Raw genomic sequence first — 23,776 nt, forward strand, 5'->3', positions numbered from 1 at the left:
CCTATATTTAGACTGCACACATTAAAACTAAGGTCCTTTAGTCATTACGGGCACCCATGCAACCAGTATTTCCCGTGATACAGAAAATACAACATGGCACCCCACAGGAGAACCACAGCAAGGAGCTGAGGTGTTGGAGAGATTACCTGAGCACATGATCTGTGAGCAGAAAAGTCTCCCCCCCTCAAAGAGACATTTCAGTTCGCACTTCCCACCCTTATCAGAAACATATGCCATGATGTGTGTTCTTTCATGGTGCCTGAGAAACTACTCTTTGTTCTTTTTTCTCAAACTTGCTAAAGTTTTGTGGACCAAACAGACACAGTTTGTATCTTTCTTCTCATGTTGTTGATCTTCCTTGAAAATCCTGATTTTGTTTAATGCTAACTGGATACATTTCAACAATCTCCTTGTTTACGGCTTTGACTCTTACCTACATGCCGGTAATTCTAAAACCCATATCGTTAGCCCAGATCTTTCTACAGCTACTTGAATATTCAACTCCATACAGAAGTCCTCCATCAGACAGAAATTTCTAACTCAATTAGATCCAAAATGAATGCATAAAATTGCTCTGGGTCTCTCATTCCACCTGCATTTCATATGCTACTTATTAGCAACACCTTCCAACCTCTTCTCAGTCATGATCCTGAAGCCCTTTTTCCTTCACCACCTGTAACCACTGGTCTGCTCATCTGGTGCCCAGGAGGCTGAGTGAATGAAACTCAGTATTATTTCAGGGATGACTGTCGTTACACTAATCCTCAGAGGACTTTAAAACACTTTACATAATGTATTTTAATGCATTGCTTTATCTGTTTCTAATTAAAGGCAAGGTAATGTTCCCCCCACCTTGATTTGTAATTTAGAATCCTGAAATTCAGTGTAGTTGATGAACCTTTTGAAAATTCACGTAGTTTTTGAGCAACACAGTGGGAACCAAATCCAGAGCCTAAGGAAGCTCTCCCTACATGATGGAAGGATACAAGTGTTTCTTTTCTTTCTTTTTTTTTTTTTTTAAGATTTTATATATTTGACAGAAAGAGAGAGATCACAAGTAGGCAGAGAGGCAGGCAGAGAGAAAGCGTGAAGCAGGCTCCCCGCTGAGCAGAGAGCTCGATGTGGGGCTCGATCCCAGGACCCTGAGATCATGACCTGAGCCGAAGGCAGGGGCTTAACCCACTGTGCCACCCAGGTGCCCCAGTACACGTGTTTCTACTGATGGGAAGAAGCTGGAAAGAGGTTCAAAGCAGTGCTATGGTCTCTGAAACTGAGTGTAAGTGAAAGAGCACAGGCTGGAGAGTGAGAGGCAAAAACAGACATGTCCAGCGAAGATCTTCTGAGCAGATGGGACGTCGGTTAAAACTACAGACTCAAGAGAATCCAGAACAGTGCGGGCTGATGACTGATGAGCGAGCCTTTAATTTGGTTCATTTTACATTCTTGGATCTACCTTCTTGATCCTCTCAGTTGATGCTGCGTGCCCATACCTGAGTGACAGTCCTGGCATTCTCCTTCCCATAACACCAGTCCCCCGCGCAAACCTTCCCTGTTCAGATTCTTGTATCAGCTCTGAAAGTCCTGAATTTATAAGGTCCCCCCACCCCATCTGCACTCAGATCCAGCAAGAGGCTGTCCTGTGCCATCCTGCACTCGTGCCGCTCAGCCTGTGCTCACTCTCTTTAACCCTCTGGTATGCCCCTCCCCTTCTTCCTCATTCTTTTTATGACAAGATTAAATTCCACCTTACTAAGGTGACTGTTTATAAAGTCTGCTCTCTCCTGATCGTCCTTCCTCGGCAATTATGCTGTACACAGCTCCTTCTAATGTAACGCCTACTTATTCCCTTGTTTCATATTAAGTTACTTCTGTCTTTCCAGAAGATTATCAGGTTTTTACGGTCCAATATCACATCTAATATTTCTTTCCAGTAATATGTGTGGCACAGTGGAGGAGGCAAGACAGGTGTCAAAAACATTCAATTAAGGTGACAAGTGGACACTTACAAAGCTGCATATTAACAAGGGCAGAACAACGCGGTAGCAGACACATACAGACGCGGAAGGAACATAGAAGACCGCGTCGATGAGTGGCTGTGCTGAGATGATATGGGTGGTGCAGGCTCACAGGCTTGCTCGTTTTTAAAGATCGTGTGTATTTATTTATTTGAGAGAGGGAGAGAGAGCACGCGCACACACATGAGCTGCGGGAGGGGCAGACGGAGAGAGAAAATCCCAAGCAGACTGCCCACTTAGCATGAAGCCGGATGCGGGGCTCCATCCCACGACCCTGAGATCATGACCTGAGCTGAAATCAGATGCTTAACCGCCTGAGCGCCCCAGGCGCCCCAACAGAGTCACAGGTTTTGAGTATACCTGCAGTAGACAAAGATGTGGTTTTATTCTTTCCACACAAATTGAAGCATCTAAGTAAACTGATCCAATTTTACTTCATTAATCAAGTAAGTCTGCATAAGAGAGCCCTTTTCTTCCGTCTACTACCCTGGCCCTGTGAGAGTTGTGGGGACTGTCCTTCCGACCCATGAGGAGAGAAAAGAGAAATGCCTTTGGAGGGACATTACAAATACAGCACTGCCGGCGGGGCTCCCGCGTAATCGCAGGCTTTGTCACACTGCCTTCAGAGTGTCCGTGGTCGTCACTGGACACACTCTTAGAGGCTCAGAGGCCTGTGTCCCCCGAGGGAATACTGCTTAGCACACCAGACACACGAAAACTGCCTCTGAAACAGAGGAGAAGTGAGGACTCTAGTGGGTCCAGCACTGTGCAGAGCAGGAGGGGAGGGGTAGGACGAGAATGCGCTGCTGTGGCTTGGGTCAGACTTCTCAGTGGAGGGCTGGGACAGCCCTGTCCGTGGGCAGCGTCGGGCTCTGTCAGTGGTCCGAAGCAGTCCTTGGGGGACACGTGGACTCAGAAGGAGGGTGCAGAGCCACTTGCATGGCTGTCCATCCTCACCTGGAGTCTCTCATTCCAGGACTCTTAACCTCTACCTCCCAGACACAATGCTTTAATGAGCAAGAATCCTTACAATCCTTGACCAGTCACCTACTCATATGGAAAAGTCCATGAGAAACTGTTTTCATAGACCCCACAGTTACTAATATAGAGTCTGCCCTAATTCCTTAAATGGGTGCCCAAAATATTGAATTAAAATGCTAATATCTAACCGTCAATTAAAAAGCACTCCATTCTCCGAATATAACACTGCATGTTAACTATACGGGAATTGAAATTAAAAAAAAAAAGATGAGCTGTATCTTGATGAGCTGTAATATACAGGACTGTTGAACCACTATATCGCACACCTGAAACCAAGATAATATTGTGCCTTAATTACACTGAGATTAAAATTTAAAAATATAATAAAATAAAAACAAGTCACTCCATGGGTGTCTGACTCAGTCAGTTAAGTGCCTTTGGTTCAGGTCATGATCTCAGGGTCCTGGGACTGAGCCCCAAGTCAGGCTCCCCGATGAGCAGGGAGCCTGCTTCTCCCTCTCCCTTTGCTCCTCCCACCTCTTGTGCTCTCTCTCTCTCTCTCTTAAATAAATAAATTCTTAAAAAAAAATCCCAGCATCCTCATACATTCAGTGGGTATCAGTACAGTGCTTTTATGTGCCAGGGATTGTGCCAAAGGCCAACCACTATGGCTTTGTTCACAAATTCAATGGCATTTCAGGGCTCAGGACCTCACATTCCAGAGGGAGAATGATTATGTAACACAGCAAGGTAAGCTCAGGATGCCATGGGAGCACAGCCCAGTGAAGCCTAATAGGGTAGTCGGAAAGGACTGACCTGAGAAAGTGACCAGATATCTGAGAGCCATCAGCCCCCCATGTAGCTACTGTCCTTTCTGTGGAATAGAGCATATTGTATGCAAGTCTAATATAAGTTTCATATTTCAATTAGTAATGAAACATGCTCGTAGTGACCAACTGTTCCCTTAATTCTTTCAAATGACTTAATTTAATACTTTTAATTAATTAATGGAAGCTGATATTTTCATCTAAAAATAATCAAAGAGTGTAAACAAAGAGGTTAAACACAGCAACTGCTAAGCGGACGTGATATTGTGACAACAAGGCCTGTATTGGCTAAAATGTCTACAGATCTCCCTGGATTGTCTGCTCATTTAGACAGAGCAAGGCAAACTCAAGACTTGGTGGAAAGACTGCTACATTTTCTTCTGTTTAGATATTATTAGCCAGAGAAGTATAAATATATACTTTTGTAAACATGTAGAAAACTCAGGAAAATAAGTTAAAAATATTAACTGTATACTAACACCAAAGAAAAATAATCATTACATTTCGGTATTGTCTCCTTCAATGTCTTCTGCACATGGTGGTTCTCATGGAATTGGAATCACAGAGAGTGTCTGCGCTTCCCCGTCCACACACACCGGAAGTCTCTAAATCATGCTGTTCAGTGGTTTCGCCCTCTTCTGCCTCACAGACAGCACCCTGTCCACGTGCAGATGACTTAACAGCACTAGACTCTTGCAGACACTGACTGAAAAATTTCCCCTTGAAATAAAACAAAGCAAAAAATGTGAGGAAGGTAAAGACATTGTTGTTCTGAAAATAAAAAATAAAGACATTTTAGTGACACTTGTCTCTGAATAAAATATCCACACTTGGTTTTCTAATCTGTGATTTTATCACTTCTGTAAAATGAGGCGTATTTGCACAGTCATGTATGTTTTCATGATGTATAATCGTTATCAGATTTTGTGACAACAACGAGCAAAAAAGCTAAGGGCATGTGTTTATTACATACGCGTACAGCAGATTTTAATGCATATGCTGTACGCATACAGAACAAGACAGAAAGTCATTTACAAAGTTGTTCTGAAATACAGTGTGTGATTTTGCTGTATTTTATTTTCAAAAGAAATAAATTCGTAAGTAGTATCGCGCAAAAATATATACCGGAATGTTTATTATTCATTACTTGGAAGGCAATGAAAACACCATTACCATACAAAGTATACATGCTATCGCTTCCCTAGTTTTTCCTCTGTTGAGCTCTGGGTGTCCGTCTGTATGCACATACGCTGTCCAGACACACACGTGTGGGGCACTGGTACTAATTATAATTTGTCTTAAAATTGTTCAACTCACTAATTTTTTAGTTTTTAATTTTTTAGGTTTATTTATTTATTTTGTGGGGGAGTAGGAGGAGGGGCGGAGAGAGAGGGAGACAGAGAATCTGAAGCAGACTCCCTGGTGAACGCAGAGCCTGACTCGGGACTCAATCCCACGCCCCCAAGATCATGATATGAGCCAAAACCAAGAGTCAGAGCTTGACCACCTGAGCCACCCAGGCACCTCTCACTTTTTAAAAGCCAGTTCTTACTACTCTGCATTATGTGACTGAGTGGCAAGTTCCAGTTTTAGTAGAGATGGTTATTTGAGCCAACGGACTAAATAAACCTCTACCAAGAGCCATAACAAAAGAAGAGCAGTAACAAGGGGGGTAGTTGAAGATTTAATCTGGAATGGGATACACAGTGCTCCGTCAGTAACTACAATGTTCTTTAAGGAGACAGAATTGCCTTTACACATATCATAAATGATATTTATTTATTCATTTGTTTTCTTCCCAGAAACCCCAGCTCTTTTCCAACCTGCCTATTATCATAAAAGACTTGGTTTGCAGTCTGAAGACACATGTTTGAGATGTTAAGCTAAGTATTTTTTTTGCTGGAAGTAACAGTTCTCAATGGAAAATAGTGAGCAGAATTACATACAATAATGGGTTCTACGAATAGCAAGTCAAGTAGCAATACAGTATTTCCTGTCTAGGAAATGGTTTCTTAGTGTGTTGGATGTGAGAAAGGAACCATGTTTTGCTATATACAGGAATGACTAACAGTGCCTCTAGAATTCTTTCTAAAACATAAATATAATTATGCCATAAACTACTTAAAATGGTTCTTGTTGTCTTCTGGCCCTCATCCTAGCTCCCCAGGCAACTGCAAGGCTCGTCCCTGCTTCTGCAGAGCTAACTGCATCCTCTCTTGATCTCCCACTCTACAGACCCCCTCACCTGCATTTTTGCCTCCACTTCCCCCCTCGCTACTACTCCCCAGAGATGTCCATACCCCTCTACACTTTTTCCCATGATGCTCTTTTGTCCGCCCAGAATATTTTGGTCTCTCTATACAACATGACAGAATCTCACGCATCTTTCAAGACCCAGGTGGATTATCCCATAATTTCTGAATCTTCCTGCAATGCCTTCTGTGCTGCAGAGGATGAAAGGAAAGAGGAAGGGAACAAGGAAGGGGTTAGGACAAAAACAGTGATTTCCACGTCATTCCTTGACTAGAACTTCCAAATATCTGCAGAGTCTGGAGAGTATACTCCTCTAGGACAAACACGGAACCTAGCTCACCCTAGCTATCAGCCAGAACTGGGAGATCTGCGCTCTTCTACACAACTGATGATTTTAAGAAATCATTCAGCTAGTTCCAGCAATTCCATAAATAAGTCATTACTACAGGTTGAGGACATCTTTTTTTACATCTGACTAGAACCTTTTTTTTTCCTATTATGACCCTGGCTCTTGTGTAAGAAAACAAAATAACATAAAGAAAGAAAAGGAAAAAAAAAAAAAAAAAAGGCAGAGAGAGTCTCTACTTACATAGAGAAGAATTCCTGAACTCAGAACTACTGGCTCAAGTCAGCCAGAGGACTCTCATAACTGACATTCGCCTTAAACAGTCTGCCTGGACTTCAATTAATTTAACCATTTCTCAACTAAATATCACTAAGTAATAATGCTTTAATGAGCATTTTCATAACTAGAGATTTTCCTATATTCATGAATTCAAAATATTCACAACCCTTATTTTTATTTATTTACATATCTATTACTACTATTATTTTTAGAGAGAGAGAGAATACAAGTGGGGAGGGGCAGAGGAAAAGAGAAGAGAGGATTTTAAGTAGGCTCCGAATCAGAACAGAGCCCAGGGCAGAGCTCAATCTCGTGACCCTGAGATCGTGACCTAAGCCAAAACCAAGAACCAGATGCTTAACCAACTGAACCATCCAGGAGCCCTCATTTAGTATTTCTCAAAATGCATTACAGAGAGGCTGATTGATAGCAATTTATGTAAAAAAAAAGAAAAAGCAGACTTTTAAGTTTTGACCATGAACTTATTAACACGAATAGACTAATGTTGTAATGGACTACAACCCAAAGAATTTGGGTTCTATATGTATATATATATTTTATATGTAGAATGTCTAAGTAACTGAAATTAATATTCTCTCTTAGCTCATGTTAGATCATGACCATGGATTCCAAAAATGTAGAGTTTAGTTCTGGACAGATCATAACAGGAGTATGGGGCTAATTCAAACCAATATATTTTAATGAAATTATGATAAATCCAAAGGCTATTAGAATGTCAGAACTTAGATGTTAAAGGTCTTAGACATCAAGTTATATAAGGAAATGATATTTAGCTTGGGAAAAGTAGTACAAAGGGGACATGTGATAAGCTTTTTAAAAATGTGAAGGGTTTGAGTCACACACAGGAGTTAGACTTGTGTTTTGTTATTCAATTCTGGCTAAGAATTCATTGTGACAAATATGCTAAGAAGAAATAAGCTCCTGGGACATCTGGGTGGCTCAGTCAGTTAAGCGTCTACCTTCATTTTAGGTCATAATCTCAGGGTCCTGGGATTGAGTCCTGCATAGTCCTTCTCCCTTGCTCCCGACCATGCTCTCATTCGCTCTGTCTCTCTCAAATGAATAAATAAAAAAGAAAAAAATCTAAAAAAAAAAGAAGAAGAAGAAAGAAAGACGCTCCTCCTTCTCTCTCCTTCCTCTTACATTCCATCAGCAAACAATTATTGAGTTGGGAATAGAAATGTTTCAGGCACTGTGATTGGCCCTAGGAGCAGAGGAATCACAAGCTATCATCCTTGTTCTCAAGGAACCTGAAGTCTGCTGGAATTGAGAGACCATCTACCTACCTACCCACCTATCTAGCTACCTACCCACTTGGTATAAATCTTTTCCCAAAGCATACACAAAATACAGAAAGTACTAAACAGGAAATCTGAGTATTCAAGCAAAAGCTGACCAACATCCATACTGGATGGGACATCAGGCATCAACTAGGTTTTTAAATTTATAGCTCCTGTGTCTTCATGCTCCTCTCCTAAAATAACATGCACAGTCTTACAAGGTTTATTTACCTAACACACATTTATACCATATTTAACATAACCCTATCATGTGTTATTTATATGACATATATGATTCCAGGAAAATCAAGGGCATGAAAACAAAGCAAAACATTTAAAGTGAGGAGTCCTGTAACTCAACAGTAAAAATGGAATTGAGCTCCCTGGTTAACAGAGGAAAAAGACAAAGAGTTTGACTTACAAGTTTTCCATTAAGAAAGGAAGAAGCATGGATGTTTCTCAGAAGCAAAAGAATCTCTTAATTTTATCAATCTTTGGAGCAGAGGAGTGGTGAAATGCGTTTTGGTCTTATCTGGGAAAGACTGTGTACATCGCTGAAAATTAAATAATTTAACCAAGGGTAGACTAGTTTTGAAGAGGGAGGGAGCAGGGTTAGAGCAACTAGCAAACTGTGAAATCTACTACTGAAGGTGCAGTGGAGATAATGCAGAACTGGCAGGCACAACATCATGCCGTTGACTTCGGCCTCCTATTTTCACAAGTTTTCTGGTTTCATGAACTTGAAGAAGTACAAACAAGCAGCCAGTGTCTGAACAGATGGGATTCTCCTGAGTGTGCTTACTAGTTCACCTGGCTTCCCAAACGGGCTTTCTTCTACTTTGAAAGTGGATTGTATCAGCATTTTCTAGTGAGTTTGTCAGCAGACACCACATGGTAAAAGCACCTAGGAGTTCCCTTCTACCATATACACATTTATCAAAGTGCTATCTGACCAGCACAATGTATGTTAATGTGCGTTAACAGTCCCACTTTCCTTCTTACAGGACTTACTTTCTCCCTCACTTAGCCCATCCCATACTTAGATCTAATGGAAACAAATAGAAAAAAAAAAAAAACAAACATGCTTATGATAAGGAAAATATGTAACAATTATTTTGGATCTACTACCTCATTGCCTTCATATTCTCTCCTTGATTTTCTTCTAAAATAACATATAAAATAGTCTTAGCTGTCTGAAGGATGCCCCAAAGTTGAGCAATGGGAAAATTCATCACATACTGCTCACTCATTTACTCAAAGACATTCATTGACTTAACTCTGTACCAGGCACTGGGCAAGGTTATGAGGATGTATCATTTAAAGCAGAGGAAGCCCTTGGTTTTGGGAGTTGATCTTCAAGCAGGGAATACAGATGATAAATAAGTAAATAAGCAGAAATAATGATTACAGATTGTGATCAAACCAAAGATGATCCTAGGGTTGGTAATGCAATGTGAGTAGCTAGAATTTGGGAGGGAAAGGGTTTACTCCAGAGAGGTTGATCAGGAAGGCTTCTCTGACGTGGTGATTTTGAGTTGAGTCCCGAAGGTTCAGAACAAGCCAGTGAAGCAAATAACTGCATATGAAGAGTCAAAAAAAAAAAAAAAAATGAACACAAGTACAAGACATAGAGAAGAGAAAGGGTTAAAGCAGGTTAAAGAACCAAAACGAAGACCCAAGGGGACTCCAGGAGGGTAGACAAGGCAAAGAGGTGGGCAAGAGGCAGATGGTGGGGGAGCATGCTAGACTCACAATCTTACTCTACGAGAATAAAACCCTTTGGAAGCTTCAAGAAAGGAAGAGATGGCCTCTGATGTTTAAGTTCAGAGGAGCTGCCCTGGCTGCAGTATGTCAAGTGGACAGAGGGAAGTACAGTCAAAGCAGGAGGATAATTCTGAAATCATGAGAAAAGGACCACCGACTGCAGCAGAATGTTGGGACAGAAACAGAGAAGGGTGAGAATATTTGTGACACACGTTGGAGATGTCCTTCAGTCAGATGGTGAGTGACAAATTGAAGAAAAAAAAGGTAGGAAGTAAGAGGAGCAAGAAAGCGGGATGATAAAAATATCAAAACTAGCAGTGTGACCACCAGAGATGGACAGGAAAGGCAGGTGAGGAACAACAAGGAGGAGAACATGGGAAGAGAGAAAATGCAGGCCTCCTATCCAAGCTCAAATTCAGTCCAGGAAGAGCAGGAGATCGGCACAAATGTTTCTGCGCAAAGCAGCTATCAAAGAATAACTCATTCAAAGAAATAGTACCAAAAATAAACAAATGGAAGTTCCTAACAGACATAAGAAAAAAAATCCCCAAAGAGTTAGTGTTATGCATATAAGGCCCAAAATCATAAAAGTACTAGAAAAAATGTGGGACAATATATTTATACTTTTAAGGTTAGGAATACCTTTGTAAGTATAACCAAAAACCCAGAAGCTGTAAAGAAAATAACTCACAGATCTGACTACATAAAAATTTAAAATGTCTGTATGATAAAAGGCATCATACACGGAGCTGGAAGCCAAAGGCACAGTACAAAAATAGTCCGTAACGTGGACAACAAAGGGTTAATTTTTACCGTACATAAAGTGCACCCTCAGATGCAGAAGAAAATGTTGGCAAAGGAGATGAACCCCAAAGAAAGACACAGATCTTCTAAATAGAAGAAAATATTCTCAGCCTCACTATTAATAAGAAACATGCAAATGAAAGGAGCAATTAGATGTCATTTCTATCCATCAGGACAAGTGAGGATTCAAGAGACAGAATGGCTTAGTGTTGGCAGGTCATAGAGAAAGAATTATTCTCACATTTTGGTGGTTGTAAATTTAAGTAACAGTTTGTTTTTGAGGAGAAGAAATTGATAATATCTATTAAAAACAAAACCCCACATTATTTAATAGAGTAAATTTCATTACCAGGAACTGGTCCCGTAGGAATGGTCGCACAGGTACATAAACAGTTCTTCTGTTTTGTTTGTAAAATCAGAAATGCGGGAACCACACAAATGTCGATCCAGAGGGTACAGAGTATGCTGATCATAGTGACTGCACCATGACGTATGACGTAGCAGTACAAGAAAATGAGACGGCTCTGACATGCTGATTTGTTACGGCATGCGAGACAAACCATTAATAACATGCAAGCACAGAATGTTACCATTTTTTTTAAAATGCCTTTATCTTTAGATATACATATAATTGCTTCGTATGTTTTCAGTACTCTTGTCTCCCTACCTGGGCCTGCACTGTGATTATCTCTAAGGGGTAGGATTACAAAATACTTTGGCTTTTTAAGATTTCTGAATTATTTGAAATTTTTATAAGTACATGTTTGTTCAAAAAAAGACAAAAATGGTAAAATGGGAAGAACACAAGGGCATAATATATTTGAAGTTACTGGTGAAAACCTGCTAATTTTAGAAGAAGCATATAAGCAACAAAGGTAAGCCAACACGACCTATAGCCGACTTGTGTACTTTGTCCTGTATCTGGAGAAACATGGCTATTCTTCAAGGAAAGCTCTCAATCTCACATTTTCTTTCTTACCATTTATTTCTAAGCTAACTCTTTATTTGTGATCCTAGTAGATTTATTAAGTCAGGGATGACTGCTGGCACTAAGATGACGGAGCAATTCTGACTTGGTTGATGTTCTTTAAAAACACGGTCAACACTGTGTTTTTTTGGAACCCCCAAACGAGTCAGAGAAAACCCGAAAGAAGATGCCCAAGAGTTAAACCAATCTGACAGTGAAGTACTTGGGAAAGTATGTTTTGAACAGGTTATCCTGAAACCAAATATGACTCCTATAAAGAGAAATAAAATAGGCTGGCCAACTGATGAAGGAAGCGATACTGTTTGCATGACACTTAACAGAGTCCACCGGGTGGCATTCAGGACTCGGTTCCGGCAGCGGACAGGAATGGGGGTGTCATCAACAGAACGAGACCTCTCTCATTTGTGGGCCGCACTGCAAATCGCACAGTAGAATCTGAAACGTCCAAAGTGAAACGCAACACGGATCCGCGGGGCTGAATCCCAGTTGGTCCAGGAAAGAGGTAGCTTTGAGAAAAACATCTTTCTATTTAAAAGAAGAGCTGCCTGCTGCTGTCACACTGAGGGACAGGACACCATGCCTGCAAGCTGCTACGGTATGAATGGCAGGCAAAACTGACTTTACCAACTGAAGGCCCGGATCCTTTACATCAGGCAAACCGCCCTAACTACAGAACTTTTCTCTCTCCGCATGTAAAGTGATGATAATAATCACAATAACGCCGGCTTCTCAGAGTTGTATTAGGCTTGAGGTAACTCCCAGGAGGGCCCGGCACACCGTCAGCCCCGTCCTGCAGTCACTACTCTCACCAGAGGAGGAAGGAGGAGAAAGGAGCGTCAAAGGCCAGGAAGTCGGCAGCCACGCCAGATCTCGCCAAACGCCAATGGCCAAGGAAGACGGGAAATAACAACTGGACTTGCAGATCTGTAAGTCAGTGTTGACCTTCAACAACACAGTGTTCTAGGAGTGGGGATAGTGAGGGAAAAGATAAATCATGACAAAAATAGGAATGGATGTGGAATGTGTGGAACTTCGGATAGTAAGAGAAGGAATAAAAATAATAGGAGGACAGTCTGAGAGGCAGAGGACCAAGCCAAGCATGTTTCCAGCCACGACACACTGATTATTTCCTATGTCCAGAGAGAAGCTAATGGAGATGGATTTTAGGGAAAGATTCCTGGTTAGTTTCAAGGATAAAAATCCGACTGGCTTCTAAAATGATAAAGTAGGGAATGAAGTACTGTTTGTTTATTTCTAATTTACATGTAGGCTGTGGTCCTGGGCCCTTTTTTGTGACTGGGATTTACTGAGAAGTCTTCCAAAAGTTTAGACACACACACACACACACACACACACACACACACACACACACACAAACACACTGCTTAAGAACACAAAATTTTTGTGTTTAATTAATTTTTGTGTTTAATTAATTAATTATCAACCTCTTTAATAGATCCATGAAAAAAACCTCTCTCTGAATCATCCACAGATTCCAGATAAAGATACCCTCTCTTAGGATGTGAAAATACTTTTGAAAAATAGGAATTTCAATTTGTGTACATAAATTAAAACTAGCAATTCAATGAGAGGTAAAAATATTCTTATGAAATATCTATAAAATATAGGTATTCAACACATACATTGCTTTCTCAAAATATAAACAGAAAATATAACTCTTCCGAAGTTAAGATCAGCTCAGAGATAAATTCTCCATATCACAGAAAACGTTCACAACTAAACTGCAATCTAACTGTATTCTGTCTATTTCCCACTTTTCTAATATTCATAAAATTCACATGCATACATGTTACTGCCCTGCAGATTTAGAAACTGAGGCTCAGAAGTGTTAAGTAACTTCCCCACTATCAGACTGCAAATTCAAGCCCATCTGGTTCAAAAGCCCGGGGAAGACGACTGGTTCAAAAGCCCGGGGAAGACGATCTCCCCATCTCTAAGGAAAACAGGAGAATATGCTAGGCCCCTACATACAGAAATTATTAACGGAATCTACATGGAGTTAATAAAGGCTGCTTTTTAAAAAAATCTGGTCAAAATGCAAAAGACCACTCTAAAGAGAAGAGAAGCCTGATGTTAAAGATCAAGTATCCTCGCAATTCGTTATTTAAATTTTGCAGGCTTTGACAAGGCTTTTCACTATTTACTGGAAATGCTTTCTCACCTCTTGACGCCTGTGAAATTGCTCTTGTCTCATTTTCCTCAGAACTTCCTGACCCCTCGTCCTTCTGTCTCCTATCTCTCGTTGCCCCTCAAAGGAAAGGTACTTCCTAGGACTCTGTGCTCAGCATTTTCCCTCTTCTTGCTCTTCTGGGTGGTCTCGCCACCTCCACGGCCGCAGGCACCCCCAAATGCCCATCTTCCGTTCCCTCTGAGCCCTGCAGTTGCACACGCACCGGCCCCGCTGTCTATGGCAGAGCTCGGCGGAGCTCGGCTCAGTGTCATGTCACCCGCCACGACCGTACTTCTGACAACCTCACCTCCTGCTTTCCGAGCTGCTTCCCCTCCTGCGGGGAACAGTCAACAGAAACAGCCCTGAGTCATCTCCCCAAGCTAGAAATCAGAGAACTCATCTTGAATTCTTACCATACTTCCTTTCTCCTCACCCACAAAGATACCAACCCATCACTAAGTTCCTTTTTTTTTTTTTTAAGATTTTATTTATTACTTGTCAGAGAGAGAGAGAGTGAACAAGCAGGGGGAGCAGCAGAGGGAGAGGGAGAAGCAGGCTCCCTGCTCAGCAGGGAGCCCCGTGTGGGGCTAGATTCCAGGACCCTGGGATCATGACCTGAGCCAAAGGAAGACGTTTAACCAACTGAGCCCCCCATGTGTCCCCAACCCATCACTAAGTTCTGTCAACAGTTCTCTATTCTTGGATCTTTTCTCCCTCCTCAGGGCGTCTACTTTTCTTCAAGCATGAACCATACTAAACTATGACTTCAAGACTCCACTGACTTGCCTTTTCCTGCCGCGTTGTCCCCTTCCAATTCATTCTCCTTCCCACAACCAGCCTATTCTTCGTAAAATATAAATCTGATTCTGTATGTCACTGTTGTGTTTTACGTCACTGATGGGCCTCCGTTACATTCAGAAGAGTCTCCTTACAGCAGCGACAAGATCCTCTGTGGGTCCACAGACCGTCCCCTTGTCCTCTTCTCCTTTTCTCACACTGGGTGCTACAGCCAGGCAGACCAAAACCTCTTCGGGGGCTCAAACACAGCTGGCTCTCCCATACCTTAGGGCCACATCCTGTGCTGCTCCCAGCTGGCTGGCCTCCCCTTCCCTCTTCCTTCTCAAATGACTCAACAAGAGCCTTAACAGCCAGATCCGCTGACACCTCACCTGGGATGCCAGGCCACGTCTGGCACTATTCCCACGGTCATCTCTGTCCCAGCTCTCTGTTTCTCTGTCCGGGCACTTTGCCTCATTGCCACTGTACTAACGGACCCGTCTGTCTTTTCCACTGGGCTATCAGCTCCTTGAGGGCAGCAACTATCCCTATAGGCTCTGCTACCCTTGCTCCTAGCACAGGGTCTTAAACGCACTTGCCCTTGATAAACAGGTTTAATGAATACATAGTCACATTATCTAATCTAGTGAATGGATGGAAAAATTCATTACATAATATGACTTCAGCCTTTGCTGTATCACTCACTGTCATATGATTAATGAAAAAGTTGCCCAGAAGTGTCTTGCCTTATTTTCTTCAAAACAGCGCAAGTAAATTGGAGAAAAAGATAAATGGTGATTCTTTTCACTTTCTTAAGTAATCTCAATATAGATGTATTTTTCACATCCACCGGACTCCTTATAAAAGAACTTAGGATAATAGTTAGAAGACCAAAGTTCAAGCCCTGGCTTGCAGCTTATTAGCTACCTGGTCTTTGCCAAGTCAAGTGACTCCTTTAAGCTAAAGCTAGCTTAACTACCAAAATAATGATGTATACTCTTTATTCTCAATACTCTTCTCAGAATGTCTCCTTCTCACACTAGTTTGAGGTCAAATAAAATCATATATATGAAAGCAGTTTAAAAACTATGTGTCATTATAAAATGTAAGGTGTGCTGTATTTATTCTTCATTTTAAATTCCTGCACAATAATAAAATTCTGTAAATAAGATCTCTAAGTATCTCCTAATGCCACAAAATAAAAAAATTTCCTCTTCGGGAAATAAACAGCACTTGGAATAATCTGGTTGAAATAAAGTTTATGCATTTTTTTCTAATAATTTTATGAAAGCTTAATCCTGTGAAAATTTTGAAATTCAGCAATGCAAATTATGTACTTTCTTATCCCTTAAGAAGGGGACAAACTATAGGAATATGACTCATCTTTGTCTATAATCTCATGATAGAAAATTAAGAGGAAGAAATAAACATCACAGAATTATTTCAAATCAACATAGAATTTTGCTATCAATTCAAAGTAAAGAAATTTAAAGACAGTCATGTAAGTTCACATCATTCATTTCCATAAGAAATAATTCAAAGTAAAAAAAAAAAAAAAGAGAGAGAATCCGGAGTCAAACAGTATTCAATAATTATATTCTCTGTCAACAACTCTACAAGTCAAACTAGCAGAATTTTACTTTTAGCATGTTTAAGATTATTGTATCAGCCCAATGTAAACTCTAAGACGGTCTTTTCAGGGCTTCATACCCCTCAAATGGAAAACTGTACAATTATAAACGCCGTTGAAATAGAGTGAAGAGAAAGTATCACTTATGTTCACTGAATTTTTAATCAAGTACCTACTGCATAAGTGGAAATGCCTGTAGAGCCTACTGGATACAGTGTGCCATTTTCAATACATTTAGATTAACTGAACACATATATTTTACAGACCAACCTACTTTTACAAGTAGCAGTCATCCTGGATATTTAGAGCTGACAAAGAAACTGGCCACAAACAGAAGTATTATTTAACTCTAAAAAGAATAACTTTTTCACCACGATGAGGGTGTCATACCCATTCTATTTGGGATTGTTACAATTTTCAAACCCACTATTTTTTAAACCACTAAATAGATTTTAGACAGAGAAAGGAGAGTAAGATTAAAACATCATTTAAAAAATATATTAGCTGAATGGTTATTCCAAGTTAAAAAAGTTGAAAATATGTCATAAGATTCTTTTATTATTTCACCAAAGTTATAATACAGTACTTGATCTGTTTTATTATGCATTTCCTTTTGCCCATCTGAAACTTACGAAATTTCAGAAACTGAATTTCAGAAACTGAATATTTGTGGATTACATTGCAAAGGTACTGTCTTACTGAAGGAAGGATTTCTGATGCAACTGGACTTAACTATTAATTGTTATGGCACCAATATTTTTATCTTTGAAAACATTTGGTGATAGACTACTTTAGTGTTTTGGTTATTGCTTATGGTCGGATTTAATATACAACATCCTCCAAAACAAAATACTTCCATTCATTAACTACTGAAAATACAAGAAAACAACATGCTTTGAGATTGTCTCAAGTGTTTTGCAAAGGACATATCCAATTTAAATAGCATGTCTGTTTGTAAGGATAGCTAATTTGGGTCAACTGTATGGCACTTTCTTAAAGAGCACTGCCATATTGAATTTATTTATCAAATATCCATTTTGCTATACCCCATACTTCAGATGAACCACAACAAAGGAAGGTATACTTTCAATAACATTTTGAAATTTGAATGACAAAATAGAATCGATTAGGGCAAAAGTGAAAGCCACCAGTGAAGATGTTAAAAATGCTCTCGATGAGTTCCAATCTAATCTAAATTCTCTAGCAGCTAGGGTAACTGAGGCAGAAGATAGAATTAGTGATCTAGATGACAAAATGATAATGAAATTTGAATACCTGGGCTATTTATTATACCTATTATTTATTGTTATTGTAATAGGTCATAATCTTTTATTATCTGTATTTCTTATAATTTCAGTTTTATATTGAGCCATGTGACTTTCCAATGATGTAAATGGTTTAAAAGGAAAGCAGTATTAATATTAATTAATGATTAATATTAATTATTATCAAATATTATTAAAGACAAAATAATACATAAGCCAAAATTATTTGTCCTCCCTCAGGAAGTTGGGATTTATACCCAAAGTGGTACTTTCGAGTTAATCAGGTCTAGACTTACATAGTATGCAAAATGTACACAGAATGTTCAGATGGTCCAAAGTATTCTTAGAGTGCTAAATTAATTCTAAGGTAGAAGCAGCAGCAGAAAATTATATCTGTCTAACAGATGACCAACACTCGTCCTTCTTTAATCTGCTTTTCTGTCTTGTGAGTATACACAGCCTTTTAATGGCCCTTGTTCACAGACAGACTGGATCCCACAGTTTGATAAGAACCCGCTGCAGGTAAACCACAATTAAAGTAAATCTAGCCAGTCATATATCTTTATATTTAATCTAACATGAGAAATTTAAAAATCCAGTCTGTATCACTCTGAGGAATGAGTTCCATGTTAATTTTCCAGAATACTATTTTTATCCTTTTGTACCCAAAGGCAGAGAGCTTGGTAGATGAGTCTGCCTCATACTTAGTGCTTACATTTCACCTTTAATCAGACTGGAAAATCGTACATGTATATGCTCCCAGTCAGTCCACTTAACAAACATCAATCCCTTGACCCACGCTCTCTGACAACTGAATTTTTTCCCCCAAGTTCTACTTAGATTTGCCTTGAGGACATTTGGCACACTCATTTGTCAAAAAAAAAAAAAAAAAAGTCCTTTTCTTCACTAGAAAATGTTTTTTCCTCATTTACAATTTATGTTTTTTTAATATTTTAACCCTATACAAAATCAATTATTTGTGATAATGGAAAAATATGATATCATTAACATTGTACTACGCCTGGATTCAAAATCAGTAATCTCAAAGTTTACCTAGTTTCAACTTTCTCAATCCCAACATGTTAAAGAATAACATATCTTTATTTTTATATCTTTTACTTTTTCATTTGTGTGCAGCTTCTTCTCAATTTCCCATGTGTACTTTACCACTAATACTTTATATAATATTTTCACCACATAAATAAAACAATGCCATTAACATTATCCTGAAGAAGATTAACAAATGATATGAAGAAAGATCAGTGTTTTATACTTTCTATAGATGGAAGTCACAATATAAACTTTAAAATACTTAAGAACTTAATTTGTAAAACCAAGATAACATAAAAGTAATACACGTGCCACTTTTAAGAAAGTCTTTCCAAAATTTAGTAATAAAGATTAATATTTAAATAGTAGCTTACTGCTGACAAATTACCATCACATATATTTGGATCCTGAGTTATTTTTAAACTTAGTAATGTTTTGTTGATAGACTCTCAGGAGAGATAAAAAAAAAAAATTACTTAAAAAATAAATATATTCAGGTACTACGCAGAATACTTTATATCTAAAACTATTTGCAATGTTGACATCCCTTTCAAAACCTGAAACAGAAAACTAATATCTGATAAAACCTGCAAAAATAACTATCCCAAAGACAGCTCTAATTCATGTATGTTTCTGCTGAAAGGTGATTCCCTTCTGCTATAATGTAGATTTTCTCACTAAACACAACAAATGATCTTTCCTAACTAATTAGTGTTCAGAGCAACTGTAGAATTTCTGCAAAGTAATATTACTGCAGCGGTTTACAAAATGTCAAATGCTTGGACCTCCTTAGGAAACCAAGTTCTAAAATCAAGTAAGAGTTGGGTGCCAAAAATTTAGGGAAAGCGATCATGGTATCTGTTAGACGAGTTAATGGCAAATAAATATGAATTAAAATAATTAAATCAATGAAACAGATATCCTCTAAATATTTAAAAACTCTATTTCTATATGACTTACTTGTTCAGTATACTTTCTTGTGCTGACAGGACTTTTAAAATCAAAATGGACTCTACTTGGTATCACAAAAATACAAATCAAATGAAACATTGTATTACTGTAATGCAAAATTTTATATAGAATCTATCTCTACACATTTTACATCATCTAGGGCCATTATCTTAACCAAAAATTTCTGAACAGTAGTAAATTAGCACGTCAAGCTGAGGAGATATTTAAAACGTGTTTTCAGAATGAAAATGCTATGTGAATGCTCTACTGACTGATTATATTTTAGAGAGTTTCAAGTAAATACATCACTGATTATATTTTTTTACACTAAGTTAGACTGTATTTTGGTGAGGGAGCACGGTGCCACAGTGTCTGTGTTACAGCATGAGGTGAGGTCACTGGCTCAGTCCACAGAGCGGGATGAGAGAGCAAGCTGGGTTGGTTCCTGAATTCAGGTGGATTGTGTACTAATATGATTTGGCACCAAGGTGAGGATTCATGGAGCTCTAGCCACAGGACAGATGCATTACGTGACAGTAAGAGACATTTACAACCCAGAAAATAAGAGCAGGGCAGCCTCAAGTGACATCACCAGATCATCTGCAGCGTCAACCAAAGGACCCCAATATCTATCCTCCACACCAGCGCTCCCCTCTGCCTCGCTCTCAGCAAGGCTTCCTTCGCCCTCCCCAGGGCAGGACAGCATGTCTCTTCCTTAAAAGCAAGGCACAGGCTTCCTCAAGGGAGAAGTAAATATGCAGACACAAAGGAACAGAATAAAAAACTAGACGGAGTTCAATTATCACTAACTTGACATTCAGGTAACAGGAATACCACTGAAATGTGGCCGGAGAAATCAACTTGAATTATCCAGACAAGAATGAAAATAAATAAATAAATAAGGAAGGAAGAAGAGAAGGGAGAAAGACCAGCGGAATATCCCCGAGACTAAATCATTCACACACACACACATTTTTTTTTTTTTAACTCTGACTTGTTCTGGAACCAGTCAACTGTGGGAATCTTGCATTTCTTTCAAAAACCATTTTAAAAATAATATAATGAAGGGGAGGGGGGGAACTCTATTACTTCATTTTAATTCTCTTCTAATTTAGCCCGAACTTGCGTTTTACTTACAAGCATTTGTCACAGCAAAACTGTTGGCTGTCTCAATGTTGTCCACATGAGGTACCAAATTAAAAGGAGCTTCCGACGCATTGGGGCTGGTGTTATGAAGGAAAATCGCTAATCGAAAAGCTGTGTATTCCTGGTCTGTGTTTCGGATGAAGAGACCACCTATTTAAAAACAGCAAGAAAAGCATATTCGGTGTTTCCTCTTGGAAATGCAATACCCACCCCCCAGCACTGTCAAATCCACCAGGCATTCGGCAACACACAGGATTAGGAAGCTCTCCCTGCCACATCTTGGGACTGCCCTTTGTCCCTAAGGTGTATGCTTAGTATTTTAGTCTTTAGGACAGCTCAGCGCTTTACTGTCCCAATTTGTCATGATCACAATGACCTCTGAGACCACTGAGCGTGTTTTCCTTCCTCTATCTTGCCCTCCCCATGATTCCCAGCACACTGCTCCATCAGCCAAGCTGAGGGCATTTCTGTCTAAGAGGCATGCAGATGAACACAACAGAGGGTTTGCATTAAAATGCAGAAATCAAGGGACGTGGTGACAAGAAGGGCAGAGGCGAATGGGAGAGGAGACATGAACTTTGTTTTCCTGCAGCTCCTGGACTCCGCCTAATTAGCCCCGTTTTGTTGCACAGTCCACGAGAAATGATGCAGTGTTGAGGCTGAGCTTGGCTGGAAGAAATTCAATAGCTGCGTCCCATAAAAAGACAGGAAAGGAGAACAGCAAGGAAAGCCACCGATGGGTAGGGTCGCTGGCAGCGGAGTCCAGCGGGAGGAACAGGAGCAAGAGACTCAAGAGGAAAACAAAATAAAAGGAGAGAATGTTTCACAGAAAAGGGATCTAACTTTGGAATCGGTTAACCAACAGCGAGCAAAGACAGGGGAGTGCGGGTGGAAATGCTTTTTGTCCAAACAGTGTCTTTCTGGAATGAGCAGAAAGCGGAGAAGCTCAGCATGGGAAGAAGTGTGTTGAAAATACAGAATAATAATTTAAAAAACCCCAACAAACTCGACATCCCTTCATGCTCTAGGGAGAAGAATGAGAAGAGATAGCACATTCAATGTAATCAAACCCCACGGAGGTTTTTTTTTTCCAACTTATTCCAACCCTACTTAAGCGACTTGAACCGAAGGTGGCAGTGGGAGCACGGGCGAGGAGGAACGGGTGGGCAGGGTGTGCATATTCCAACTGAACCAGCGCCGAAGAGGCAGTCTTGTGCACAGGGGCGACGGGAAGGGAGAGGCAGAGGTAAAGGGAGCCGCCGAAGGTCTCCCTGAATTGCTCACCGGCAACTCGTTTAACTCACTTTCGGATACCTGCCCCAGACACCCACATGCACACCGCACCGGGCAGAGCTTACCTATCTGCACGCTGCTCGGAAAGGCTCCCATGGCGAGTCCCCAAAATCCAGAAAACAACAAGACAATCTGTCTGCAAATAATCCTCATCTTCTTTTCTCCTCTCCCTGGCGCGCGCTCTTTCTCTCTCACTCTTCCGAAAGGCTGTTCAGAGAGGCATTGACGACGATGGCGCTAAAATTAAAAACAACCAAAAAAAAAAAAAAAAAAGAAAGAAAAGAAAAGAAAAAAAGGACAGGAGAGAGATGTGGGTGGTTGGCGATTATGACTGCTCCCCTTCAGCAATCCATCGCGAGCTGCCAGCTTTTTCCCGCAGTCTCCATAGCCGTGAGAGCGGTTTCCTGTCCGGCTGCGAATGTTGCACATGCAGAAGATGGTGGTGGCGCGTCTAGTGGCTGCTCGCCGGGACGAGACATGCGCCCTGTCCTCGCCTCCCTCGCCCGGCCGGCGGCTCGCCTTCGCGCACACACACCGACACTGCGCCGCGGCCGCCGCACGCGCGCCCGGCCCGCACGCCCGCACCCGCGCGCCCCTCCCCGAGCGCCGCGCTGCCTCTGCGCGCCCCTCGCCCCCCGCTCCGCCGGTTGCACCCCGCCGGCGCTCCCCGTGCGCCCCACGCTTCGCGGCCGGGCTGGAGCCGGGCTTTCCCTGCTCACCACTTGCCCACTCCCCCCTCTGTTCTCCCCCAGCTTGCGGAGGGACCTACTCCGGTGATGGGCACCCCCTGCGCCCCTTTCTCCGCTTCTCCCGGCGCCTCGGCGTCTCCGCCGCCCTGGGCAGGAAATCGGCCCCGCGGGCGGGGTGTGCAAGCCCGGATCAGGGGCTCGGGGAGTTAGTGGCTCCCCAGGCCCCCGGCCCCGTGCCGCATTCTTGCAGGCCCGCGGGGAGGACCGGCTGCCTCGCTCCCCGACAGCCCTTGCCCTTCTCCCAGCCTCGCCCTCTTCTGCCACTGGGCTGCGCGCGGGGGACTCCGGTCCTCGCTGCAGCAAAGATTTCTCACCAGCAAACAGCCCGGGAATCTGGAGAGCCTGAGACAGGAATGGATGAGGTGAAGCGGACCGGAGAGGGAGAGGAGGAGACAAGAAGGCAAAGGGCAGCCCCAGCAGGTTTAAAAGGCCGGCACCAAAGAGGAGAGAATTGGAGGAGGGAAGGCAGGGGAAGAGACCCAGGGCAGAGGTAACATCCTTGGAAAAAGAGGGAGGACCGAAAAGTTCATTTAAATAGCAAAGTTGAAGGTAATGAGCGGGATGGGGAAGAGCCTGAGAAATGAGAACTCGGGGGGGGGGGGGGGGGGGACACGGAGCGGGGGGGTCCAGTGCGTTGTTTGAAAGGCATGAGGCAGGACTAGGAGTAAGAACTGCGTGGAGTGCAAAGCAGGGAGAGCGACTGAAGCCTCCTTTCTTTCCAGCAGCCCATTCTGGGGGACACTTTCCCTCTGTGCTGTGGCCCACTTCCAGAGAATGACCCGACACGGTTCAGGGCTGACTAAGGAGAACAAGCAGTGCTTGGGGCAGTGGGCACAAGAGTCTTCGAGACAAGGGGGTATTTTCAAGCACATCTTTTCTTAGCTGGGGCTCTGGAATATTCACCCATCTCCGTTTCACCCCGCTGAAGACTTCAGCGCTGCCTTGATGGTGTCCATGGTTGTGTGGGCTGGGAAGAAGAACGCGGATTATCCTAGCAAGTGTCCAGGCTCTGGTGTCCCTCCAGGGGCACCATGGTGAGGTCATTTCAGCAGTTGGATGGAGTCTGTGCGAACCCCAGAGAGTGACCGTGGCAGCTGGGAAAGACAGGTTTCTGATTTCCTCTCTGTGGCCTGAGGTCTCCTGCTGTCCACAGTAAATGCAATCCA

At 41.6% G+C, this 23,776-nt stretch overlaps 1 protein-coding gene across 12 annotated transcripts in view; it reads right to left on the reverse strand.

The window, feature by feature from the left end:
• Positions 1 to 23,571, reverse strand: part of GRIA4 (glutamate ionotropic receptor AMPA type subunit 4) — a 391,556-nt gene extending 367,985 nt beyond the window's left edge. For 5 of the 12 annotated variants that reach the window (XM_046014154.1, XM_046014162.1, XM_046014160.1 and 2 more), the window contains exons 1-3: positions 23,514 to 23,568; positions 21,927 to 22,098; positions 20,560 to 20,718 (exon numbers count right to left, since the gene is read on the reverse strand). In XM_046014154.1, the coding sequence (XP_045870110.1) occupies positions 20,560 to 20,718; positions 21,927 to 22,014 (247 nt within the window). In that variant the 5' untranslated portion in view covers positions 22,015 to 22,098; positions 23,514 to 23,568. Of the gene's footprint in view, positions 1 to 20,559; positions 20,719 to 21,926; positions 22,099 to 22,630; positions 22,896 to 22,924; positions 23,032 to 23,513 lie in introns of those variants that run through there. The other 7 variants (XR_006819875.1, XM_046014158.1, XM_046014155.1 and 4 more) reach the window with 5 other exon arrangements.
• Between the last annotated feature and the right edge of the window lie 205 nt (positions 23,572 to 23,776).

Source organism: Meles meles, chromosome 8, assembly GCF_922984935.1.
Source record: "Meles meles chromosome 8, mMelMel3.1 paternal haplotype, whole genome shotgun sequence".
In the NCBI taxonomy this organism is placed as follows: domain Eukaryota; kingdom Metazoa; phylum Chordata; class Mammalia; order Carnivora; family Mustelidae; genus Meles; species Meles meles.